The following is a 23,018-nucleotide window of genomic DNA, read 5'->3' as shown; positions in this document are numbered from 1 at the left end:
CGTTGATTATCTAAAACAACGGCATCGGAAGTAGGTTGCTCTAACCATTTTTTTTGGTGGTGGTTGTTAAGGCCACCTCTAAGACCCTTCCCATTTCCTCCTTTTGTGGAGCTCTGACGGGAGGAATCTGATAGTTACCGCATCTTTTTTTAGCCAATATCTGACTAAACCTAGATGTCTTGCCCAGAGGATTTAAAGAATATCCACAAAAAGATCCTACAGGGCTTCATAAACCTGAATTCCCCACAAGAATGTCCGATCTTTATAACCCAAGCAGTTGGTATTGCAGGTAAGCTTCCAGGAGGCAGTTTGGTCCTTATAAAGCAAGCAGCATCCATTAAGACCCAAGTTTGCCTGGGTGGAAAGAGAAGCTGGGGGCTGACTGGGCAGGTTAGTAACTGTTGGACCCCTGGTCCAGGAAGGTGCTGAAGCAGAGGGTTCATATAAGATCCTCCCTCCAGGGCTGGGAGATGGCTTAGCAAGGTTAAAGGCATCTTCTTGCAAGCTTTGTGACCAGGGTTTGGTCCCCAGAACCCACATAAGAAGCCAGACGTGGTGCTGAGCATCTATAATCCCACCACTCCTATAGCAAGATGGGAAAGCGGAGACAAGAGAATTATCCGAAGGCCCAGAAGCCAGTTAAGGTGGAACAGCTCTGTGGTGGTTTGAATGAGAAGTGTCCCCTTGAGCCCCTTTGAACACTTGGTCCCCAGTTGGTGGTTGGTGCTGTTGAGGGAGATGGTGCTGCCTCTCTGGAAGGAATCCCAGGGTGGGCTTTGAGAGTTTATATCTTCACCCCACTTCCAGCTCAGCCTTTTTTACTTTCTTCATCTGCGTGAAGATGTGCTCTCTCAGCATTCTGCTTCAGCCATCTGCTGCAGGGCCTCCCGGGCCATCATGAATCTCTCTCTGGAACTATAATGTAATCTAAAATAAAACTCCTTCCTTCATAAGTCCTGGTGTTTTATCATAGCAACCGAGAAGTAACTGTGACAAGAAGAAACAGAGACCCAACTGTGACTGACCCCTGAGGGTTTTCCTCTGGCTTCTACGTGGTTGCTGTGTAGCAATTACATAATGCACGGTGATCATGACGATGGTGATACAGTTCATGGCCCTCAAACAGGAAATTGAGCCAGACATATGACTGGCATGAGGCTTAAATAGAGGTAAAGGGTAAGACCTTTGTGTATTGGAGGAGACAAGGGATGTGGCAGCGTAGAGGTGGGAGTTGTGCTCCAGAAGGACACAGGGGAACTCACCTTCCACTCACATGATGTCTTTTTTAGACAGGGTCTCACTTTTCCTTGCAGCTTAATGCTGCTGTTGGTGGTGACATTTAGCTTTTTGATTTTTTTTTTTTTAATTACAGTGTTTGAGAACTTTATATATGAGCACTGTGTCACTTCTACCTCCTCTAACTTTTCTCTCGCCTCCCTTGCGAATTCATGATGTCTTTATTATAACACACACACACACACACACACACACACACACACACACACACGCATGCTCACATATACAACCTATTGTGTCCATTTTGCACAAATATCTACCACTTGGGTTTGGACAGCCTGCTTCCTTGTCTAGCTGTATATAATATTTTTGCCTTCTGTTCAGCTGTATATAATAACCTTATTCCTGATTTTTTCATTAATTTATTCAGCTACCATCCTGAGCCCTCCTCTCTTCCCAGTTCATACCCCTCTCCCCTTGTTTTCTCCCTCCCCTTCTCTGAGGTACCCATGGGTACCAACCTGCCTGGGCACATCAGGACTAAGTGCAGTCTCTCACTGAGGCAGACCCGGCAACCCAGCTGGGGGGAAGGGATCCAAAGGAAGGCAAGAGTCTGAGTCTGAGACAGCCCCTGCTCCAATTGTTAGGGGACCCACATGAAGACCAAGCTGCACATCTGCTCCATTAGTGTAGGGGGCCTAGGTCCAGCCCCTGCATGCTCTTTGGTTGGTGGTTCAGTCTCTGAGAGCCCCCATGGGCCCAGGTTAGCTGACTCTGTAGGTCCTGTGGTAACCTTGACCCCTTTGGCTCCCTCAGCACTTTTCCCAACTTTTCCACAAGATTCCTCGAGCTCTGCCTGTTGTTTGCTGTGGGCCTCTGCCTGTTTCCATCAGCTACTGGATGAAATCTCTCAGATGACAGTTATGCTAGGCTCCTGTCTGCAAGCACAGCAAAGTATCATCAGCAACGTCAGGGGTTGGCTCCTGTGGGATGGGTCTCAAGTTGTCCAGTCATTCGTTGGCCATTACCCCAGTCTATCTCATCTTTATCTCCGCATGTCTTGTAGGCAGGGCAAATTTTGTGTCAATGGTTTGTAGGCTCACCTCATTCAGCTGTCTGCAATAAACCCTCTCCCTTGATTCAGAAGTTTAAAATAAATATGCTGAATTTGTGCAGTATCCTGGAACAGAGTGCAAGGCCTCCCAATTCTCTTTTCTGTACTTGCTAGGTCAGTCCCTCGCTAAGCCATGCAGGTCACAGAATTCCAGCTTTAATTTTGACAGTTTCGCTTAACTTGATAATTCATCCATGACTTTTACGTTATTGTAGTGGAGCACAGGTGTCTAAAGAATTCCCTTAAAATTCTGAATTTCTTTGATGTTTGTCGTCGTAATGCTTTCTATTCACTGGTGGTTCTGTTAATTTGCATTCATTCTTTCTTCTGATTAGTTGGATAAAGGACTGGTGATCTTGTTTATCTTACAGAACCAGCACAGAGGTTTGTTGATTCTTTGTATTGTTTCCCTTGTTTCTATTTCATTAACTTCTCTGATTTTTACTAATTCTTGCTGTTTAGGTGGTTTGAGATAGGGTTTTTTTGTTTGTTTTGTTTTTTTTATTTCTTGGTTTTCCAAAATTTTGGCTTGCATCGTGAAGTCATTAATTTGTCCTCTTTATGATTTACCATTATGTTATGTGTATGGATAATTTGCCTGCATGTATGTCTGTGTAGCATGTGTTTCTTTTATTTGTGTGTATACATGTGTGGGATATGTACGTGTTGAAGTAGGTGTGTGCATGTGGATGTACATGGGTGATGTCAGATGTTTCCTTCTGTCTCTTTAACTTACATTTTGAGATAGGGCCTCTCCCTGAACCAAGAGCTCATTGATTTCCCCGGATTGGCCAGCCATTGAGCTTTAGAGATCCACGCATGCCCTCCATGGGTTCTGGGGAAATGAGCTCAGGGACTAAAGCTAGCATGACAAGCGTATGCTCACTGACGTCAACCGCACCGTGTTCTTATTGGCTGCTATTTCCTGATGCATCCCTGGTGCTTTTTATATCATTAGCCTTTGTGTGTTTCCTTTCTGCTCTTTTTCTATTGATTTGTAGTTGTCTGTATGTTGTAGTCTTTTATTGGATATATGTTTTAAGAATACTTGCAGTGTAGGAAGTATTAGAAGAAGTAGAATTGTTAAACATGATGACTTTTTATTTCTTCAATGGAAGGAAGGAAATGATGCTTTTTTACCTGGAAGAGGGTAGAGTGATGTTGTCCGACAGTCTGGTGATCTTTTGCTTTTCTGTGGAGCCAGCCTCCTGAATCCTACAATCCTGGGCGTTGTTGAGGCCCTAATCCTGAGCCTTGTCTCTCAGTGCCTAGAACCCACCCTTATGAAAAATGCCCCACCAATAGAATCTATGCTTTTGCTTATTATAAATCATTCATCCTTAAGCCTTACCCTGAGCTCTGTTTATCAGCCACTAGAACTTATTCTTCCCGTAAAGGTCACAGGTTACTTTGCTACTTTACAAAGGACTCTCAGTGCAGCTGTCTCTGAAACTTTGTTATGGGAATTGCACATGGAGACTTTCCCTAAGGTTTGACTATGTTTAAATGTGTAAAAGAAATTAAACCAGAGGATCAGACCCTGAAGTTTTGATCCAGTCTGGCTGACCAAGTCTGGCTGTAACCGAGTTTTCATTCACTCACTTCTTTGCAGTTGCCCTGCTTGGGGTGAAATCTGCAGGGATGCCTCCCACCCCACCCGGCCCTGCAATAGTGCACCCCCGTTTTGTGTCTCAACTCTCCCCCTCAGCTTTAAAAAGCCAGTTGACCAGTAAATCCAGTTTATATTTATGGTGTATAATGTGATGTCTTAATACATGTATCCACTGTGAACCAACTGAGTTCATACTTACTTTTCATGCAGAGAGCCTTTAAATGTATTCTGGGAGTGAATTCAAGCCATGTAAGATTGTTAGTGTTGTCAGCCTTAGATCCTGCTCCAGTGCCGAAACTTTATGCCCTTAGGCTTCATCTCCCCTTTCCCTTGCATTTATCCAGGTCCTTTGTTTCCTTTTGCTGCTGGGGGACTGAACCCAAGGTCCCATCCAGGCTAAGCATTTGGCTCTGTCATTGATCTGCGAGAGCTTTGTTCTCAGCCCCCTACTCGCTTTGTGGCATCATTCAATCAACAGAAGTTCTTGATTTAATTATGTCCTTGATAGCCGGTCTTTCCTTTCATATACACTTTAAGGCATCCCAAAAATCGTCTTCTAAGTTACCTTTGTGAAGAAGCACTGTTTCCTTTTGCATCTAGATCTATAAGCCCTCTCTGGAAATGGCTCCATATTTATTTGTGTGTGTGTGTGTGTTGGGGCGGGGGTGAGAGCTGACATTCTTGGGATTTTTTTTCCTACGATGGTTATTCAGTTTACCCTGCTTATTTGTTACTGAGACATTTATGTCTCCATCACTCCCCAGTCTCTCCAGCTCATAAATTAGTCTGTGAGTCTGACCTGGGTCTCTGTCTTGAATCCTGGCGTCCTTTCTTGATGTGGGGACACAGTTAATTCTTCCACGTGAATTTATCTCTTCCAGTTTTATTCTTTACGATAATCTTAGATACTATTAGGATTAGGCAGCAAAGGGTACCTTGGTGGGTCCAGGCCAAGGTATGCTGTAAAGATCATGCCGCGTGACAGGTCTAATGCAAGAGGTTTATTGGGGGAGGAACAAGAATGAGAGGCTATCTTGGAGTGGGGACATGAGAGAGACAGGAAGGGGGGGAGGGGAGTGGGAGAGATCCTTGATGTTCAGATGTTGAGAGAGACCTTTTAAAGGTTATGGGTGTGTATGTGTGCATGTTTTTCAACATACATTTTAGAATTGGTTTGCTGGTTTACAAACAAAAGCATTTTCCTACTGAAATATTGATTGGGATTCCATAAATATTGGTGGGGCCTGGGAGTATAGCCTGGAGTAGAAGTGCTTACACTTGATTTGTACATGATCCTGGAATTTGATTCCCAGCAATAACAACAAAGAAGAAACTTAACGAAAACTATCAGGTCCAAAGGAAACTCCATTTCCCAAATTCCAAAAGGCAGAAGGGAAACGTGTCGAGCTGTGGTTCCTGTCAGCATGCTAAAGCCCATGCTGGCCTGCAGGGTCTTTCCCTATTACACGTACCTGTTACAATTCAAACATGTTACATGCTGTTACATGCTGGCCTCCGGACTCTTCTCACTTCCTCCCCTCCAGCTCCGGGGTTTCCCTCCCCCGAGCTACTCACACTCCTTATAACCCCACTGGTTTTGATATGTGTGAGCTCCTGCTTTGCTGTCCCCTTCTCTGTGTCCTCTCTGCTGCTACTTCTCACTCTTTTCTTTGTTCCCTATCCACTGCTATTCACCCCTCTTTTGCAGATAGTCCGGCCATGTACAGTCTGCTGGCCATGTTCAGTCTACTTCTTTCTCTTTCTGCTCTGGATTCTTCCCGGTGCCGCTGCCTAGTCCCTCTCTCTGTCTCTGTCTCTGTCTCTGTCTCTCTCTGTCTCTGTCTCTGTCTCTCTCTGTCTCTCTCTGTCTCTCTCTGTCTCTCTGTCTCTCTCTCTCTCTCTCTCTCTCTCTCTCTCTCTCTCTCTCTCTCTCTCATATCTACAACAAAAACCTTCCCCTTAACCATACCATGGAACAATCATATAATCCATTTATACAACAATAAATAAATACGTAAATAAATATTGGGCCTTCTAATACATGAACATCATATTCCATTCATTGAGAGTTTTCTCTAGGATTTTTTAAGGGTAGAATTTTTGCTTTGACATCTAACACAACTTTCGTTCATGAGTGTGTAGCTATATTGTATACTGTTTGTCTATAAATTTTTATCTCCCAAGTGTTTGTTACAAATGTACAGAAATGCAGCTGTGGCTATAGTACCACGGTAAGTTAAGTCTTTAAACATATTCATGTGCTGTTTCTTAAATTGTATTTTGTTCTCTTCAAAGTTGATATCTGTATATTGAATGATTTACAACTGTGCTCAACTCTAATAGCATTAGCTTTGTTCCTCATGATTGTTCATTTGGTGACCGGATGTACTTTGTGACATTCTTCCTTTTCCTTTGTGAATACAGCAGCTGCAGGTGGTTCCACTCTTTGGAGATATGCAGATAGAACTGGCAAGATACATCAAGACCAGCGCACACTACGAGGAGAATAAGTCCCGGTAGGAAGAGCCGCTCCCTAGAGCTTGCAGGACTCCCTGGGCACCTCCATACATGCATTTATTATCTAAAGTAGTTACTTTGACACTCTCACAAGTGTGGGAGCAAATGTCCCATATGGTAGCCATTGCCAAATGTGGCTGTTTATGTTTAAATTCATTGATAAAAGCGCTAAATATTTTAATTTCTTTAGTAAAGCAAACCACAGTTTGAATGTTCAGTGGCCAGTGATAAGCATGTGGGTGGCAATGACTTAAAATATTTTTATTATTGTAAAGATTTCTATTATACAGTGCTAATTGAGAATATAAAAATACTTTTCTGGACCCAGAGACGCTTGTCAGTCAACCCTGGAGAGGAGCAGGGGCTATCCATGCATATTAACAGAGTTTACAAAATTGTCACCTGAGAGCTAAACCAGTTCAGGCCTGTGTTTGTAAGGTCCCTTGAACTGAGCCTGATCTTAAATGTTTTTTTAATGGAAATGGTTTAAAAAAAAAAAAAAAAGGCTTGTGTGTGTGTGTGTGTGTGTGTGTGTGTGTGTGTGTGTGTGTGTGTGATGACTGTAACAGATGTGGCAGACACTGTGGTCCCCAGGTCCTGAAGCACAGACTCTGTCTCTATGCAGAGAGTAGTCTGAGCTGTCAAGGTTCTGTAGCTTACCGTTACAGCTTACTGTATGCGTACGATCTAACTGCATGTTGCGATAGCCCATTGAGTTTCTCAGGTGTTTCTACTGATTTGTTGGACGCTCATACCAGTAACCAGCCTGTATTCACCACTTAGCTGTGATTTAAGCATTGTATTTCTCCTTCAGGGAGCCAGCCAACCTCTCCTAGTGAAAGCTATGTAGTAACATACTTCAGGTTTTATAGGCCCCAGATGGTTTTTGTCAGATATTCCTCTAACAACTGTATTGTAAACGTAAAACTTGTCGAATGCTCCTAGCACCACAATGCCATCCCCTGCTGCTGCTAATGCTGTATCTAGGCACTGTGCTGGTGCCTCCGGTCATACAGGGCTTTCTCTCCATGCACAGGTGGACCTGCACGTCCTCGAGCAGCAGCCCACAGTACAACATCTGTGAGCAGATGATCCAGATCCGTGAGGACCACATGCGTTTCATCTCTGAGCTCGCACGCTACAGCAATAGCGAGGTACACACCCACGGCTCCGTTCGGCCTGCAGAGCCACAGAGACACTCAAGGGTTGATTCTATTCTTTTGTGGGCGAATATTTTCATTAACTGTTTTGAAAAATCTCAGTTTAAAAAAATTAATTTTTTAAAAATTGACCAAAACTAAATAAGGGAAGGCCCCCCAAGCCCAAACCTAAATACTTAAAAACAGACCCCTCAGAATTGATGGATCAATGCAGTTAGCCTTGTCTGTATCTGCTCGGATGTATAAAACACAGGTTTGCACTGGGAGGACTGGAACGGGTAGAACACTTGCCTAGCGCATATAAGACTGTTAAGTGTAAGCCCCAGTGCATAGGGGGTTGTGAATGAGAGGGAGGAAGGGGGGAAGGGGCAGGGGCAGGAGACGGGGGAAAAAAAAGACAAAGAAGGAGAAACTAAAAGAAAACTAAGGACAGGATGGAGCCATAGGAACTGGATGGAGAGGGAGACTATCAGGGGAAAGAAGTTGTCTTCTGGTCTATGGGCCTTGTCATGTGTAGAAAGGATATCAGTCCCAAGTAACCGAAGCCTCTAGGTCGGTACAGGGATAGCCTCTGTGGATCTGGATTGGGTTCATTTTCTCTGCCAGTTAAAGAATTAAAAGTCAGGAAAAATCAAGCCCAATAGGTAGGTAGCATCAGGGGAAATCTCAGACATAGTCAACCAGTGCAAAACACTTCCATTATAAATGAGCATACACACCAGCAAGGCCCACAGAAAGATTCCCTGAAAGGCAGAGGGTGGACTCAGAAGGGGTCTCGGGATCCTGGAATGGGAGCAATCTTCTTCCCCTATTTTGGGTTGGTCATTTTACATAAAGGGAAGGTGATACAGCCATAACTTTGGCTAAATGTGTCTGCTCTAGCCTCGAACTTGTTGGACTGGTCTGCCTGTAGGGGCTCTACTGGTGGATAAAACGCCTGTCGGGCCTTTGTCTCCCTGCCAGGTCTTCATCTTCAGCATCCTTAGGAAGCTGAGCACCAAGGGGGACGGTTATGACCTTTATTATCCATCTGTGGTACCTTTATTAGGCTCTCAGGGATGTTTAACTCCTCGTTCCTTAGTAGGTGCTGTCTGGGAAGTTTGGACCTAGAGTTGAGTTAGGAAGAGAGGTCCCACAGAAATGGGGTCTTTATAATTAATTTCTTACCATTCTGTAGTCAGGTTGCCATTACTTTTCTTTTTCTTTTTTTGACACTCACTTTATTTTACCTATCCAGCATGGCTACCAGGCTTGTGGCATAAGCAAGAGGGTAGTTATAGCCTTTGGGAGGATCTAGCCAGGAGGAGCATGGAAGCTACTTCTGATGTCAGTGAGCAGGCAGTGATGGCAGTGATGGCAGTGAGCAGGCAGTGATGGCAGTGCAGGCAGTGATGGCAGCGAGCAGGCAGTGATGTCAGTGAGCAGGCAGTGATGGCAGTGAGCAGGCAGTGATGGCAGTGCAGGCAGTGATGGCAGCGAGCAGGCAGTGATGTCAGTGCAGGCAGTGATGGCAGCGAGCAGGCAGTGATGTCAGTGCAGGCAGTGATGTCAGTGAGCAGGCAGTGATGGCAGCGAGCAGGCAGTGATGGCAGTGACCAGGCAGTGATGGCAGCGAGCAGGCAGTGATGGCAGCGAGCAGGCAGTGAGCAGGCAGTGATGGCAGCGAGCAGGCAGTGATGGCGAGCGAGCAGGCGGTGATGGCGGTGCAGGCAGTGATGGCAGCGAGCAGGCAGTGATGGCAGCGAGCAGGCAGTGATGGCAGCGAGCAGGCGGTGATGTCGGTGCAGGCGGTGATGGCGGTGAGCAGGCGGTGATGTCGGTGAGCAGGCGGTGATGTCCGGTGAGCAGGCGGTGATGTCGGTGAGCAGGCAGTGATGGCAGTGAGCAGGCAGTGATGGCAGTGAGCAGGCAGTGATGGCAATGCAGGCAGTGATGGCGGTGAGCAGGCAGTGATGGCAGTGCAGGCGGTGATGGCGGTGAGCAGGCGGTGATGTCGGTGAGCGGGCAGTGATGTCAGTGAGCAGGCAGTGATGGCAGTGAGCAGGCAGTGATGGCAGTGAGCAGGCAGTGATGGCAGTGAGCAGGCAGTGATGGCAGTGAGCAGGCAGTGATGTGAAGGTCACAGTGCAGTCATACCTTGTATTTATGTGAGATCAACTAGGAGGAATGTCGGTCTTAGTCTGGTTTTGAGAACGAGTTGGTTCTCCAGATTTATAGGAAGACAGTTAACACAAGTGGAGAACACCTCTGCTTTCTGGCCATACATATTGCAAGATTTGAAACATTTTGCTTCTCCAAATGTCTCAGGTTGTCTGCTGTTCCCAGGATATACCTATCTAAGTGGGGTAGTTCCCCAGTGAAGAGTACCCCCAGACCACTATTCCTGCGGCTAGTCCAGCCTGTGGTGTAGAAATAATAGTGGATCCCAGCTCCATGGGACTTCAGGCTGTGCTTGTAGAATGAGTTAATAGGAAACTCTTAAACAGTATGAACATCTGGAAGAGTCGAGATCTCCAGTTAAATGCATTTTGCAGCAGCATTCGTTACCTGTCTTGTCCCTAGAGTCTGTGATAGGTATTTGCCCTGCCTCCCTTTGGTCTTTTGAGACAGGGCTTCTCTGTGTAGCCCTGGCTGTCCTAGACCAGGCTGGCCTCAGGCTCACAGAGCTCCACCTGTCTTTGCCTCCTTAGTGCTGGGACTAAAGCTGCTCCCAGGTGGCTTGCACTGCCACCTTAGTCTCTTTACAAGAAGATGGTAAGGGTTTTGTTTGTGGGTAACCATGAACCCTCAGCCCAGTGAGTGTTGTGATTCCTGCATGCACCACCACACTCGTCTTTCTATTTTTGACCCTGACTTGTGGTGAGTCTGAAGTGGTTTCTGGTTGTGGTTTAGCTGTGAGTGTGTTACGTCCGGAGCTTACAAGAACATGCATGCGTCTTTATTCAGTGTTAGAACTTACTGAATAATGATACATTCTCAAATTGCTGGTTTCTTTGAAAGTTTTTTGTTTGTTCTTGTTTTTGTTTTTCGAGGCAAGAGCTTCTCAGTGTAGCATTGGCTGTCCAAGAACTTAACTCTGATCGCCCTGTAGACCAGGCTGGCCTCAAACCCACAGAGATCCACCTGCCTTTGCCTCCCAAGTGCTGTCATTCATTAAAAGCATTTTGCTTTGAAGTTCTAAAGCCCTTGAGAGCTGAGGCAAAAAGAGGTCCTTTTATTTGGATCTTAGTTTGCTAACATTAACTCCCAGGTCACACATTACAAAAATCACATAGTCATTGTATGTCAATAGACATGTATGTATCAATGTAGGTTATAGTGGTAACCACGGAGGATAAAGGAGGCTGAAGCCAAGTTCAAGTAGTTTCAAGAAAGGAAGCTTGACTGGAGGCAAGCCTATGGCCGATAGAAATGCAAAGGGCTCACTGTGGGCTTGGACAATGACCTAGAGGCAGTTCTACAGTTTGTCCTGGTGGGCCGCAGGTTTGCACTGAGCCTGAGGGTTGGGTGAAGCTGTAGAAGCAAGATTCAGGACCATGGAGGATGCAGAAGCAGAGGACAGGAAAGTCCAGATTGATAAAGAGGCAGCAGATGGACAGATATGTGGAGGGACAGATGAGTAGGCTGTGGTAACCATGGGGACGGAACTGAGTGAAGCCCTGGGATACTTGGGCTTTCTGTCCATCTCTTGACACACATACTGGATGGTCAGGTGACAGGTCTGAGCAGGCTACCCCATGGCGTAGTTACGTATCTATATGAGCATGGCTCTACAGACTTATGTGTCCACCAACTATCTGAGTCCAGAGGCAAATGCTGCTTGCAAAATGAAGTTTCTTAGGGCAAGGCACATCCTGACAAAACAGTTTCTAACATTGTGATGTGACTTAGACCAGACCACAGCCAACTCTCAGCAGGTTTGGAGTTAAGCTATCCCCTGACTAGTATTGTTGAGCATCTTTTCATGTACTCACTGAGCAGTTGTACATCTCTTTTGTACAAAGGTCTGTTCATGGGACTGAACTCATAGATCAACACAATAGAGCATCCAGCATGTGTGAGGTCCATCTCTAGCACCATAGTTAAAACAAAACATTGACCAAAACTGAAAGTGGTACCTACTTGTAACCCCAGCACTGAGAAAGCAGATGTAGATCGATCAGCAGTGAGTTCACTTCAGTTTTAGCTATGGAGCAGAAAGGGGAGTATGTTCAGACTCTGCTCTTTTTTGGTTTTGTTTTGTTTGGTTTATGCAACTTCGAAATCGATTTCTAGAGTAGGATTTCTGGATGCTACGTGAACTTTCCTGGGGGAGATGAACGGATTCCAGGTAGTGCACTGATGGCAAACCATAGTTTTGTAGTAGAGCCAGTTTTATCCAAGTCTAGTCTCATGAACTAATGAGGTTAACTAGGCTATTGCAGTAACATGGACAGTTTACAGATAGTTACATAGGACTGAACCCAACAGCCATTAACTGCTTACACACTGGAGGAGAGGAGCAGGTCCTCCAGTGAGCTTTCCACACTCATGAATGTTGATAGGTCTCCTGAGAGAATTCAAGAGTTCTTCTGGAGGGCGAGCCATAGCAATGAGTCTTGAGGGAATGGGTGGCTTCTCTTAATGCCTTTGCCTCTGTGTCCTAGGTAGTCACAGGGTCTGGCCGGCAGGAGGCCCAGAAGACAGATGCTGAGTACCGGAAGCTCTTTGACCTGGCACTGCAGGGCCTGCAGCTTCTGTCGCAGTGGAGCGCACATGTGATGGAAGTGGTAGGCACAGCATTCGTCACGTGTGTGGACGTTGGAGTGACCATGCAGTCACTCCTAGTTGCTTAGAAGTGCTTTTACTCCAGACCTTGGCAATGTCATATTAAGGGTTTTACATTTTCAGGTATAAATAAAGCTATGGGGGTTGGCGGACAACTTGCAATGGCAAGATCATTTACCAGTAATCCAACTCTGGTCATCAGGCTCGGTGGCAAGTGTCCATCTCGCCAGGTCTCAGTCTTCTCTTTTGACCAGCGTTTCAGTCTTTGCACTTGCAACCATTAGCATCTTTAAGGTTAAGTAGAATAAACACTTAACTATAAATTGTATACATTTTGATAAACATTATGTAATTGGCAGAGTACATAGCGGTTTAAAAGGCAAAGTTTTGTTTTAAATGCCAACAAGTTGGTAAAGTTTGGCTTGTTCAGCATACAATAGTTTGGACATTTTGCCTGGGTTAGTTCTTAAGCTTGACTTATTATGACTGAGTGGTTGCTATTTTTTGAGCTGTGTGTGTGTGTGTGTGTGTGTGTGTGAGAGAGAGAGAGAGAGAGAGAGAGAGAGAGAGACAGAGACAGAGACAGAGACAGAGAGACAGAGAGACAGAGAGACAGAGATTGATTCAGAAAGCAGTACATGTTTTAAAGGCTCACTTCTTGGTGGACTCAGCCATACTCTTGTTGTCTGTTCAAAATCAAGTGTTTTGCTTTCGGTGTGGAATATCTTTCTTTCTTTCTTTTGACTGCATCAGTATTCCTGGAAACTTGTACATCCAACAGACAAGTACTCCAACAAGGACTGCCCAGACAACGCTGAGGAGTATGAACGTGCCACGCGTTACAACTACACCACTGAGGAGAAGTTTGCCCTGGTGGAGGTGAGAATCTCTGCTTCCTGTCCCCTGTGTGACTGATAGCGTTGCCTTTCAAAGGCAAAGGGAAAGCATGAGCAGACATCTTGACATTTGATGCTGTTGCTTGCACAGTGGGCACCCACTGTGTCTGTTAGGGAGTGGCTATTCGTTGCTCAGGTATGTGTTGGCAGCCTGTCAGATGTAGGTAGCCAGCCCCTCTTGTGAGTGGAGAACAGTTTCTTAATTCTAGTTTTATTTATTTATTATGTGTGTGTGTGTGTGTGTGTGTGTGTGTGTGTGTGTGTGTGTGCGTACCACCACATGTACATGGAGGTTCTCATTTTTGCCATGTTTTGGGATTGAACTTAGGTTCATTAGATCTGCACAAAAAGCACTTTCATCCACTTAGTCATCTCACTGGCCCATCACAATCATTTTAGAATAAGCCCTTTATATCTCAGTGAGATATGTTGGAGTTCCCCATCAGAATATATCTAACTTACTAGATCATTTTAGAGATAATTGATGAACTTCTAATAGTACATCTCTGTCTCCTTCCTTCCTTCCTTCCTTCCTTCCTTCCTTCCTTCCTTCCTTCCTTCCTTCCTTCCTTCCTTTCTTTCTTTTTTTAGTATGTCATATATCTCTTCATTTGTTTGGCTTTTCTTTAATGACTATCATATATCTCTGAAAATTCTAGAATTGTTTGTTTTACTTCCAGGTATTAACTTTAAGGTGATGTAATTTTAGTGTTTCCAAATAAACTACTTAAAATGTAAATTTTAAATATACTTTCTACCTACCAATATGTGTAAGCTCATTAGTTATAGAATTCATAGATTTTTTTTGTTTGTTTTGTTTTTGTTTGTTTGTTTGTTGCATGGGGTAGTTTTCTACTCATAGAATCACAAAACCCATAAATTGTGTGTTAGCTTGATTTTTTTTTTTTTGTCTTTTCTTTCTTTTTGTCCTCACTGGCTATTTGTATATATTCTTTGGAGAAGTTCAGAATCTTTTACTGTTTTGTAAATTGATTTATTATTGAATCATAAGAGTTCTTTAGTTCCTTTTCTAGGTATTCCTGTTAAACTACCATTACATTTCTTTCACCTACTCATCTCACTTATTCTGTGTTCTCTTTATCGTTATTCCTAGATTACGTTACCTAATGATCGGCTTAGGATATTTGCTCATAAATTATAAGATACCTCATTAGCTTAGTGACCAATAGGTAGACCTTCCTTTTTTGAAGATTTATCATCATTACATTTTTATTTCTGTGTGTATATCTGTATGAGTGAATGTCAAATGTGTGTGTACAGGGGTTCTCTGTGTGCTCAGAAGAGGTCTTCGGATTGATTCCCTTGTAGCCACAGTTACAGGTGGTCGTGAGCATTTGACATGACAACTGGAAATGCAGGTCCTCTAAAGGATCTCCATGTGCTCTTAACTACTGAGCCATCTCGCTAGCCACAGTCCTTTCTTAATACACAAGGGTATGATCATCCCAAGCTTGTTACACTAACCTCTTACTCTAAAGGAGCCCGACTTTATTATTTGGCATGTGAATGTCCAGTTGTCCCAGTGTTTAATGGAAAGGTAATCGTTCCCCACTGAACTGTTTTGTCACCTTGTGATCATTGAAAATCAATAGCTTGTCCATGTAAGAATTTAGTTTATGTATTCCATTAAGAGAGGTGCAGAATAGAAGGTATATTGTTTTGTGTTGAAGTCTCCCACTTACCAAGTGTGTGAGGGTCAGTGTGTGATTTAAGCTGGAGTACTGTTACTTTTAGAAACTTGGGTGCCCCTGTGTTTGGAGCATAGATGCTAAGAATTAACACTTCATCTTCGTGGATTTCTCCTTTGATGGATGTAGTGTCCTCCCCTCTCTCTTTTGATGAGTTCTGGTTTGAAGTCTGTTTCGTTACTTACTAAAATGACCATACTAGCTTGCTTCTTAGGCCCATTTGCTTGGAACATCTTTTTCCAACCCTTTCCCCTGAAATAATGTCTGTCCTTGATTTTGGGGTGTGTTTCTTGAATGCAGAAGGCTAGATTCTGTTTTTACATCCATTCTATTTGTTTTTATCAAGGAGTTGAGACCACTGATATTGAAAGATATCAGTGACCAGTGATTATTAATTCCTGTAATTTTGTTGTTATTTGTGTGTGTGTGTGTGTGTGTGTGTGTGTGTGTGTGTGTGTGTGTGTGTGTGTGTGTGTGTGTGTGTGTGAGTGTGTGTTAGAAGCATACAGATGTATATACCATATGGTTTCCCATTACATTTCATGGAAACATAAAGTGACATAAAGTGATTTGACTTCTTGCAGGCATCCTTACCGTTATTAATCCCTGGTTTTAATCTATCCCTCTGCAAGGCTCTCCTCCTCCCAAGTTAAAGTATCTTCCATCTGGCCCCACCCCCACCTCCTCTTCTTCACATTTCCACTTTCTGGGGCTCCTCCCTCTGCCTCTTGCTACCTTTTATTGTCTTGGCTTCTGTGCTCACTCAAGTTTTCTGATATCGCCTATAGTAATATCTACCTTTTTATTCTCAATCTGATCATCTATATCTTATTTCTTTTTCCTTTGCCAGTCCGGCTGGCCAGTATTTATTGTTTACTAAGCAACTTTTGTCTCTGTTGATCACTGTTTGGATTTCTCTGCTGCTTTATTATCTTTTTTTCTGTGTTGTTCATAAAGATTGAAACACAAGCACACAAGTAAATATTCCTCCCCATATACGTTTAGTGGTATACTTTGCTATCCTTTCTGTAAAATCATGATAACCGTTGCATGACTATCACCTTCAATCTGTGCACTTCTAATGTTCATATTCAGAGCTTGGCTTCACCTTTCAGCCTTCTTCTGCTTCTTCGAGTTCAAGTACATAGTGCTTTCATTTTTATTCAGATATAGTTCCCATGTGCCCTTTGATTTATTTTACTTATTTTATGTGTATGGGTGCTTTGCCTACATGCATATCTGTGCACCACTTGTGTGTCTGTTGCCCAGGGAGGCCAGAAGAGAGCATTGGACTTAGAACTGGAGTTATAGATGATTCCGAGTCACTATATGAGTGCTGGGAATTGAACACAGGTTCTCTGGAAAAGCATTCAGTGCTCTTAACTCTTGAGCCATGTCTCTAACCTCTATCCTGTGCACTTTTTAAAAGTAAACGTTTCTTCTGTTTTAAACAGAAAAACAATATAAATTCATCAAATAGTTTTCTAGTGGGGGTTGGAGAGATGGCTCGGGGTTTAAGAGCACTGACTTTCTTGCTCTTCCAGAGGTCCTGAGTTCAATTCCCATGGTGGATCACAACCATCTATAATGGAATCTGATGCCTTCTTCTGTCATGCAGGCATACATGCAAATAGAGCACTCATATACCTAAATAAATAAATCTTAAAAATAATAGTTCTCCATCATGAACACATGGAAACCCTACATGTGACTTAGGGGAGCTGTGTAGTGACACCTACCACAAAGTCAGAATTCAAGAAGTTGGCTTCATTTTCTTCCTAGGTCTTTTCCACATGTTTAAGTCAATGTCCCACTGTTGTTTAACAAGTGTGATTTAATATGCAAACTCTTGCAACATTTTTTTCTTTTCTGAGTACTTCCATATTTTCGTTTTGAATGTTTATTTCTGCATTTGAAGTCCGTCAAGGATGGACGAGATGGGCAGGGTGTCCTTGAGTCAGATGTACAGGTGCCCTCAGGGTACTCATGGGGAGATGAGGTGAGTTCAGTTCCAGGCAGGCACCGAGCACACCGGGTCTTCTGCTCTGCGGAAGATGACAGTGGGACAAGGTAGCTTTGTAGTAGAAAGGAGGGAAATCAAGGAAAGATCTGTGAGTGAGAAAGAGACTTCCCAGGCAAGGGCTGACCCCTGTCCCTGTGCAGCCACTGAAAGCTGTGTCCTTACAGGTGATTGCCATGATCAAAGGCCTGCAGGTGCTGATGGGCAGGATGGAGAGTGTGTTCAATCACGCCATCAGACACACAGTTTATGCTGCACTTCAGGACTTCTCCCAGGTGACCCTCAGGGAACCACTGCGACAGGCCATCAAGAAGAAAAAGAATGTCATCCAGAGGTCAGCCTTCCACAGCCCTCCCTCCCAGCCCCAAAGCAATGGATGGAGCCTAAGTTCAGACAGATGGAGTGTCACATTTTCATAAGTAGGCTCAGTACATTTATCCTTAACTCCTAGTCATATTTTTTGATGATTACATCTATATAAAATGTAGTGAGTCCAATTAATATCCTGAACAACAGTAATTAGTTTACTACTGAAATTAAGGAGTTTGGCAACCTAGGATCAAGAGATGATTCCAGGCACCAGGTATTCAGGGATATGAGGCCCCACATTCTTCTCTCTCACCCAGACATATCATCTCTGGCAGGTTTCTTTTAGACTTTCCTACAAGTCTGGCAAAAATGACCTAGATATGGTAAAACTTAAGAGACCTTGAGAGTTTTAAATGTGAATTTTTATATACGTTGACTTCTAAAGAAATGTGTGAATGAAACCTACTAGAGTTTAGGAATGTATAGTGTTGATATTGGCTTGCAGTGTAAACAAAATCCTATACTGTGTGTACATTGTAATGCTCCAAAAGTCTGAGAGAGAGAGAGAGAGAGAGAGAGAGAGAGAGAGAGCGCTCTTACATGTATGTACATTTACATGTATGTAGTATTAAGGATCAGCTTAAATCTTTGCATATACTAGACATATTCTACTACTGGATCTTATAAACCCGAAACTTTGTAATGACACTGTGATGACACAGTAGAAAATTGCATCCTATTAGATAATTTTATACGCAAAATTATTTAAATGTATATAAAATGGCCATCTAGATATATGTATAATTTATATATAAAAATTATTTCCCTATTTAGACTTGTGTCTTGTCCCCTGAGAAAATTTACTTATATTCAAATATTCCCAGCCCCAAACAGATGTGAAGTTCGAAATCCTCCTTGTTCCAACCTTTCAGTTAAGACACTTTTGTTGGAGGCATATTAGATAGAGAAGTACTTGCCCTTGATGAAAGCAGACCTGTTCCACTAGCCAGACAGTCTATAGAATGCACACCATACTCTGGGTTTTATCGAGAACTTCCCGCAAGAGGTGGCCAGAGTCAACATGAGATGTCTCCAGTCCTTGGGTAGTGCTTCATTACTATAGTCCATTAGCCGTGAGGTTACATCTCCAGTGAGTTAAGGCCCATGTCCCCTGAGTTGTGTGATGACTTCCCGTTCCTCACACAGAACGATTGGCCACAGCCAGGGGGAGCTCTGCTGTCTGGGTGAGAGTTGTTTTCCCTGCCCTGACTTGGCCACCTGGCTTGTGTTCAGGAAGTTAAACCTGGCCAATTGGTGCAAATGACAGCTAAGTCTTCCAGGGACAGTAGTAGCTCTAAAGGATGCTCTCTGCTCTTGTGAGCTTTGACATGAACGAGACTCTTAGCTTGCTGCCTCAACCAGAGGGAGGGATTATTCCTTTTTACTTTTGTGCAGTGGGTGTTCATTGGGTGAGGAGACGCTGTGATGGTAGAAATCTGTGTCTGATGACTCAGTGGCGTTGTTCAGTGTCCTACAGGCCATCAGGAAGACTGTGTGTGACTGGGAGACTGGGCATGAACCCTTTAACGACCCAGCTCTGCGGGGAGAGAAGGACCCTAAGAGCGGCTTTGACATCAAGGTGCCACGCCGTGCTGTGGGACCCTCCAGCACACAGGTTCTCATCATCTTTATCCTGGAACTGGGCTAAGGGTGGGGGAGGATGGGACAGGGTTGAAATAGTGGTTGCTGGATCTGCTCGGGGCCCTCCTCTTCTGCCTGAGGCTTCTCTTCTCTTCTCCTATGCCCTGTCCAACTCAATTTGAAACCTTGCCTGAGACAGTCCTGTGAGTATCTGGTTGGTTCATTTAACTGCAGAAGTCATCTAATGCCATTTCTACCTCTGTCTGTGAAATAGATGCCTACATTTTTTTTTTCTATTTATGCTGTTTCCTTTTTTGCTTTGTGGAGACAGGGTCTCATGTATCCTAGGCTAGCCTCCAGCTCTGCCTCCACCTCCTGAGTGCTGGGTTATTGGAGGCTCCTCCCACGCTCAGCACCATTTTTGTATTTTTAAAGACAGGGTCTTACAGCCTCGGCTGGCCTGGTACTCACTCTACATAGCTCAGGGTTAGCTTCAAACTCAGCAGTCCTCTGTTTCGGCCTCCTAGCATTGCGGGCATGTGCCAGCACGTCTGTGTTTCCCTCTCAGTGTTTAAATGTATGACTGTAATTTTCACGTCGACTCTATAAATCGAGTGTTCCCTAAAAAGGAACGGTTGCTTTCACGTGTCGTGGTCTGAAGCCAGCGTTGCTGCTTTCTCTTCTGACGTACGGAGGCCTCCCTTGAGGTGCTTCTCACTGACTCACACTTGGTTTATGTGCCCCTCTGCTTTGGGACCTGTCCTTCTTACACGTCTCTCTCAGAGGCCTCATAATCTCTATCACTCCTGTAGGAAGGTGCCAGCAAAGCACATGGCTGGGTCTATGTAGAACCTCTTGAAGATCAGGAGGAAGGCTCTTGGCCATTCTTGGGGTCTGTGTGAGGCATATCACTGCCCTCCGTTCTTCCATTCCATTTGCCTGTCCCTGTGTCCCCCCACTCAGACCTGTGCATCGTGTGACTAACGGCTCTCTCCCGCTTCTCCTTCCCTGTCTGTCTGTGTCTAGCTCTACCTGGTGCGCACTATGGCTGAGTCCTTGAGCTCTGCCGAGCTGCTGAGGCAGCTCAAGTCTCTGGGCATGGAAAGGCTCTTGCATGTGGTAAACGCGTTTCTGAGGCAGTCGTACAACTATCCACCTCTTTTAACCTTTGGTGGTAAGACATCGTTTGTTTTTCTTGTTGATGCTTATGGCACGGAGGTGAGCTGCTCCTCTACACATAGCTCATCCTAAGAGGCAGCGTCTTGGCTATGTGGATACCCAGGCCCTCTGGACAGCCTGTCTGTGTCAGGCTGATTGTGGGCGTGGGACTTAGTCAGCGTGTAGTGGAGCAGTTCTTCTTCTATAGATCTTCCCATTTGATGTAACTAATGTACCATTTATATTTTTTTCCCTACAAATATCTCCTTGGATAATACAGCTTTACATGGTGAGAACTATGCTAGAGTCCCTCATTGCAGACAAAAGTGGTTCCAAGAAAACCTTGAGAAGTAGCCTTGAGGGGCCCACCATATTGGACATAGAAAAATTTCATCGAGAATCATTCTTCTACACTCACTTGATAAATTTCAGTGGTAAGAGACAGTGCTGACCAGAATATCCGGCCTGGCATGCTCTAACCCTGCTAACACCACCTGGGACGCTTCTGCCTACCTCACCATTCTCCTGCCCATCTCTTCACGCACCCACATGGTGCCACGTCCTAACCTTTGTGGTGGTGGCCAGACATCCTGGAGATCCACCCCCCAAGTCCCTTGACATCCCTGGCCTCTGTCATGGCCTCTGTAGGACATAGCCCTTAACAGGACAAGGACAGTAGGGCTTTGGTTGCCCCTGCTATGTGAACACAAAATCAGAATCACAAAACATGGAAATGGAACCTCTTACCTGGATCACAATCCAGGCGTTGAGACATAGAAGACATGGCCCCGCTGGTCCCACTGCCCAGGTAGCAACAGTGCTCTGAGACAGGCTAGCCACCATTTCGGTAATACCCAGCCACTTTGACCTGGCACTGGTGGATGCTTTCTACCCTCTGTGTCTGCCCGTGGCCTCATCCAGCTATTCATGTCTTCTGCTTAGAGCAGGAGGTCATGCCTTGCCTGGGGTATTACAGGTCATGAAGTAAATAGTAGCACTGCTGTTGTTAGCTCTGAGAACATAAAACAAATCTTGATTGTTTAATTCCATTTCTAGTTTTGTATTGGATAAACCATTCCCGAATGTGCACATAACCTTTTCCTACATAACGGGAAATCCAGGTTGAGTATCCCTCATCTGAAATAGTTGGGACCAGAAATGCTTCAGATTATGAGTCTTGGGGGAGGGGTGTGGTTCACTATGTATAATGACAAATTTGGGGGATGGGATGCAAGTCTAATACACTGATGTCTATACACCTCACACACAGTCTGAGGATTGACGAGTCATATTGAATAACCGCGTTTCTGTGACGTGTAGATGCTGCCTAGTGCCATTACACTCATCTCCATTTGTGTCCGCACCCGAGCACACTGTTGCCACACTGCCTCAGAGTGTGACCCCATCACTAAGACACTGCATTACCGTATCATACTCTGTGTGTGCATTTGGATTTCAGCCCATTACGTGAGACGGGCTATGCAATGTTTCACTCAGGACGTCACATCGTACGTCAGCAGTTCGAGATTTCAGAGCATTTCAGATTTCTGGTTTTCAGATTAGGGATGTTAAACCTGTGGTCCTAGTTTCACATCTCCTTTTCAAAAGGTTGCCAGCCCTTGTTCCTGCCAACAAGGGCTCCTAAGGTCCCTGAGGGCAGGACAGCACTAGCTGCTTGGAAGGTGTAGGGTCCTCACCTGTACTTATAGCACACCCATGTTTGTCTTGTCCCTCATGTGAAATGTCTAGTGACCCCTTCCTGCTTGCATCCATGCTGCATGGCTGGGAGCTAAGCATCGAGGAGTCACATCCTGTGTGCAACACCTCTTGTTTCCCCTGTATTGAATCACTTCCTGTTCGTGAACAATAACCTGGTGTCATTTGAACCCTTCAAGAAACACTGCAGCAGTGCTGTGACCTTTCCCAGCTGTGGTTCCGAGAGTTCTTCCTGGAGCTGACCATGGGCAGGAGGATCCAGTTCCCCATCGAGATGTCTATGCCCTGGATTCTGACTGACCACATCCTAGAGACCAAGGAGGCATCAATGATGGAGTGAGTGTCCTACGGGTCTACCTCTGAGGCCTTGGCACTCACATGCATGTACCCTCACACATTCATTCAGGATTAAAATAGAAAAAGAAATACTGAGTACTGATATTGCTAGCACACTTTAAACTACAATGTGGAGATGATCAAGTCACAGAAGCCTTTGGGAAGTTTTTGTGTGTCCTTCATACAGGATAAGTCACCTGGTTTTCCCTACTCTCATGATATGTAGTAGACTTATAATATCATTCAGCTTTGTACAAGAACACCATTTACCATGGGAAGTAAGAAATTGGTTTTCTTTATTTGACAGTTAAATTTCTCCAAAGTAGGCAGCTGTGAGGCCCACAAGTCATTGGCTTAGCTGGCTGGGAAGTGACTGGTATCCCCCCCTCTGCAGGTACGTCCTCTACTCCTTGGACCTGTACAATGACAGTGCTCACTATGCGCTCACCAAGTTCAATAAGCAGTTTCTCTATGATGAAATTGAAGCAGAGGTAAGGGACCATGTTTAGTTTCTTTTATTAAATACCTTTTAAACTTTTTTTCTGAGTATTCAAAGAATTAAACTTCTTTAAATGCAGAATGGTTTAAATGGTGACATGTACTTTTGTGGTAAAATATACTTTTTGGTCTAAGTCCTTCTGACTTCTTCTGTTTATACATTGGAAAATGGTAGGCTCTGCTTTTCCACTAAACAGTAAACAGTTTCTGTATCACTTTCTGTTTTTGTTAGGTGGGTGCTTGATTCACTGAACCAACCCTTTTTAAAAGAAAATGTCATTGGGTTTTTAAAATTTAGAGGTAATAAAACAGTCCTTTGCTGAACTTCT

At 44.4% G+C, this 23,018-nt stretch overlaps 1 protein-coding gene across 3 annotated transcripts in view; it reads left to right on the top strand.

Annotated features, from left to right (window-relative positions):
* Positions 1 to 23,018, top strand: part of Cyfip1 (cytoplasmic FMR1 interacting protein 1) — an 89,959-nt gene that overhangs the window by 39,632 nt on the left and 27,309 nt on the right. The window contains exons 10-18 of one of the 3 annotated variants that reach the window (XM_032893508.1): positions 6,387 to 6,478; positions 7,516 to 7,633; positions 12,286 to 12,408; positions 13,160 to 13,285; positions 17,199 to 17,365; positions 18,868 to 19,015; positions 20,420 to 20,573; positions 22,035 to 22,191; positions 22,586 to 22,682. In XM_032893508.1, the coding sequence (XP_032749399.1) occupies positions 6,387 to 6,478; positions 7,516 to 7,633; positions 12,286 to 12,408; positions 13,160 to 13,285; positions 17,199 to 17,365; positions 18,868 to 19,015; positions 20,420 to 20,573; positions 22,035 to 22,191; positions 22,586 to 22,682 (1,182 nt within the window). Of the gene's footprint in view, positions 1 to 6,386; positions 6,479 to 7,515; positions 7,634 to 12,285; positions 12,409 to 13,159; positions 13,286 to 17,198; positions 17,366 to 18,867; positions 19,016 to 20,007; positions 20,156 to 20,419; positions 20,574 to 22,034; positions 22,192 to 22,585; positions 22,683 to 23,018 lie in introns of those variants that run through there. The other 2 variants (XM_032893509.1, XM_032893510.1) reach the window with 2 other exon arrangements.

This window comes from Rattus rattus, chromosome 2 (genome assembly GCF_011064425.1).
Source record: "Rattus rattus isolate New Zealand chromosome 2, Rrattus_CSIRO_v1, whole genome shotgun sequence".
NCBI lineage: Eukaryota > Metazoa > Chordata > Mammalia > Rodentia > Muridae > Rattus > Rattus rattus.
This window is presented reverse-complemented; position numbering and strand designations above follow the sequence as displayed.